The sequence below is a fragment of the Poecilia latipinna genome, unplaced genomic scaffold, assembly GCF_001443285.1.
Source record: "Poecilia latipinna isolate Pla-1442-1.1 unplaced genomic scaffold, P_latipinna-1.0 Scaffold2162, whole genome shotgun sequence".
NCBI classification, from domain to species: domain Eukaryota; kingdom Metazoa; phylum Chordata; class Actinopteri; order Cyprinodontiformes; family Poeciliidae; genus Poecilia; species Poecilia latipinna.
The window spans coordinates 88,003-91,333 of record NW_015114778.1 but is presented as its reverse complement, the minus strand read 5'-3'; the positions used below and the strand labels follow the sequence as shown (position 1 = coordinate 91,333).

Below are 3,331 nucleotides of genomic sequence, written 5' to 3'. Positions count from 1 at the left end.
CACTGGCGCACGCTATGGAAAATAATGGAAGTACAGATTCAAGTCCAGACAACAGAGACTTACTTGATTGCCCAGCAACGTTTCATAACTAAGAACCAGAGGTTTGGACACTCATATAAAAAACTTCAGTGCTTACTTTGCTCCAGACAAGCACAAAGCTGTTATGGCTCCGGCTGGAGCTAGGCCAACAGATCCTAAAGAATGGCAAGATGGGCCCAGCCTCCGACTGATGCTGGATTTATGATCTAGATTCAGTCAGGTTTAAATGAAAGAGCAATCAGCTCCAACCAGGAGAACATCCAAGAGCATGTTCTGCCCTGTTGAACTGCTTTTCTATAGACTTTTTGTGTCTGTGAACATCATCCATGTGAGCCACCTGAAATGTCTCCACCACCGGATTTATAGAGGCACCTAAGGAGAAAGAAGGTGTTGTGTCAAGCTAAATTCAGCCAGATAATGAACACTAGGTGTCCAAGGACATCTACTTGAAAGCTACAGTACTTAAGAGAGGTCTTTCTCTTAGGATGCATTCACATTTTCCCTGTTTAATCCACTTTAATTTAACTCCAGTTTGTTTGTTTGTCTGGAGAGTCCACTTCGTTTGTGGAGGTGTGAATGCCCAATCAAACTCTGTTCCGCCTACAAACCTAGGTCTCAGTTTGGTTAAAATTAACTCTGGCACGGTCTGAATGCATATGTGGACCGGAGATTGTTCAAAAGTATTCTGGGTAAATAGGACCAAAACAAACCCACAAGTCTAGCACTAGTGAGAGAAGTGGCTCGTGGTCTTTTACCAAAGACAAAAGAGAAACCGCTGAAGTCTTACCCCACCCCATTTTTGTTTCCAAAGAAGAAAGCTGTGCTCAATGTCTTCTTCAGAAGTTTTTGTGTTGTTTCCTTCAGTGGTTCTTGACGCAGCGCCACCACAGGCGAGGAGGGGAACATGTTGGTCAGAGTGAGAAGAGTGAGTTGAGAATTTTCTCAACATTTTATGCAAACTTTAGCATCTCAACCGCTACAAATTTACCAGTGGTGACAATGGTTTAACACCATTTTACTGCATGACACTTAAAATAATAATATATCTCACCAAATATTGCATCAAAACAGTATGTTATGATTTTACAAACATTGACAATTGTGATTTTATACAATGTGCTAATTTGCTAATTAAATAAATCACTTAATAGCCACAACCATAAATGAGACACATCCTAAATCATGTACTCATGTCCCAGTTGCTTTGCATGTACTTTAAAAATAAGCCCTATTAATCTGATTTTATATAACAACACCAACTTGTGTTTTGTATAAATATTTTTATTTGATTCAGTAAAATCCTGCTTCTATTTTTGATGAATAAAAAGTACCAGAAGTAGGAAAAAAAAGACAGCATTTAAAAAAAAAGATTATAAAAATCAGGGGATATGCATAAATGTTTTACAAGAGGAAGAACAAACGGAGTAGAAAACCTCAAGCCAGTCACTGTTTGAAAAAAAAAAAGATTTCAACCAGATGGCGATCTTTATTGCTGAGCTGTTACTGTTCGGGTGAAGAAGCAGAGCCGCTGGTTTTTTGATGTAACGATGAAACGCATCACACATCCAAACTTTTGTCCTCTGAGTTGAGAAATGTTCTGTCTGTCTGAAGTACGTCTCTGGGCTTGGGAGATTTTCAGAATTTGCTATTTTGCAACAAACTCTTTAGTGTACATTTCAGGTCCAAATGAATCGCACGAATCCCACACAGGTTCGAGAAAAATGCGTCCCTTCCGCAGCGGGCGGTGACAAAGTCAGAAGTGGATTTTCTGTCTCATCCACCGCAGCATTTGCCTGTCTCTGCTCACCTGATACCTGGTTAAAGAAGAGACTTTATGAATGTGAGGATGGACAAACTCATGAAGAAGCAAAAGAATTACGTTTTCATTAACCATAAAATTGTGCAAACTAAAAGTACGAAAATAAATGTACTTAAAGGAAGCAGGCTAATTTTGAAAATAATAATTATGTTTTTTGAATTAAAGTTTTAGCAGTAAGATGAGGTGGCTTTTCTACCGTATTGAAATAGCAGAATTTCTTAAAACTGCAACAGAAAAGCTTTTATCACATCACACAAGTCATGTGATCAACATCCGGCTGTTACTGCTGGTGGAAACGACAAAGAAGACAAGAACAGGAAGAAGTAGGAGGATGATGGCTTGTTTTCGTTTCTTTTGGACATTGTGCAGCTGGCTCCTCCAGAGCTCTCACCGCATCTCACAGTTCCTAAAAAGCTGTGTCATTGCAAAATGTTGCATCCATAGCATTCCTGTAAAATCACAGACTATAATTTGCCCAAAATGCTGCATATGTCTCAAGTATAAAGGGTTTGTCTCTCCAATGCCCGAATAAGATGCCAGGTCAGAATTATAGCTTGGCCAAAACTGATGAAGTTAACTGTAGCAAATTAGAGTTTGAAATTTTGGTTCAAAGAAAAAAATGTTTTGGTGTGTGTTGCTGCCAGTCTTTGCCAGTATCCTACTGCAAAAAAAATATTTTTAATCTCACTGGTATTTTCCTGGTAAAATAACGGTTGTTAATAATAATAATAATAATAATAATAATAATAATAATGTCTATAAAATAGACATTATTCAGTATTCAGTTTTAGTCCAGCAGTACATTTCAGGAGAAGTGTTGATAAATTAGTTTGAGCCATTAGCAACAGGTAGCATTCAGCGGTTTGCTCACCATTATCTCTGTCCTGGTTTTGGCTGATGTGCCTCTTGTTGTTGCACGTGCACTCTAAGTGGTCCTCCAGTGTCACCTCCACCTCCCTCAGTTTGGGCCGCCGCCTCACGTACTCCACCTTCGCCACCTGAAACCAAACACAGAGAAGCAGCATTCAGTTTCTATGCTGCTCAGATCTGGAACAAACTTCCAGACAACTGCAAAACAGCCGAAACACCGAGTCCCTCTAAGTCAAGACTAAAAACTCAACATTGCTGACTGTAAAGGGAGCACTTAACAAAATGCCATGTCTGTTACTGGCTTCCAAAATTGGTGACAGTATAATGTGTTTATTATTTTATGATGTAAAGCACTTTGAACTGCTTTGTTTCTGAAATGTGCTATACAAAAAACTTGATTGATTGATTAAAATGTAGATGACAAAGAAGCAGGTGAAGAAAACCTTTTTAAGCCAATAAAAACAATATCCTTTCACTCGGCTTCTTCAGATTAGCTAGCAGCAATTAGCAACCATTTGGTGGAATAGCACATCTGCTGAGCTCTTTATAAAAGCTACTTCTCAGGGAAACGTTGGTAAAAATGTTGTTAAAGGTTTAATAGAG

General features: G+C 38.7%; 1 protein-coding gene across 2 annotated transcripts in view; it reads right to left on the bottom strand.

Annotated features, from left to right (window-relative positions):
* Positions 1-1,027: 1,027 nt before the first annotated feature.
* The window catches only part of LOC106936519 (platelet-derived growth factor subunit A-like), a 31,576-nt gene continuing 29,272 nt past the window's right edge, over positions 1,028-3,331 (bottom strand). For both annotated transcript variants that reach the window (XM_015017576.1, XM_015017574.1), the window contains exons 5-6: positions 2,730-2,856; positions 1,028-1,853 (exon numbers count right to left, since the gene is read on the bottom strand). In XM_015017576.1, the coding sequence (XP_014873062.1) occupies positions 1,843-1,853; positions 2,730-2,856 (138 nt within the window). In that variant the 3' untranslated portion in view covers positions 1,028-1,842. The remainder of the gene's footprint in view (positions 1,854-2,729; positions 2,857-3,331) is intronic.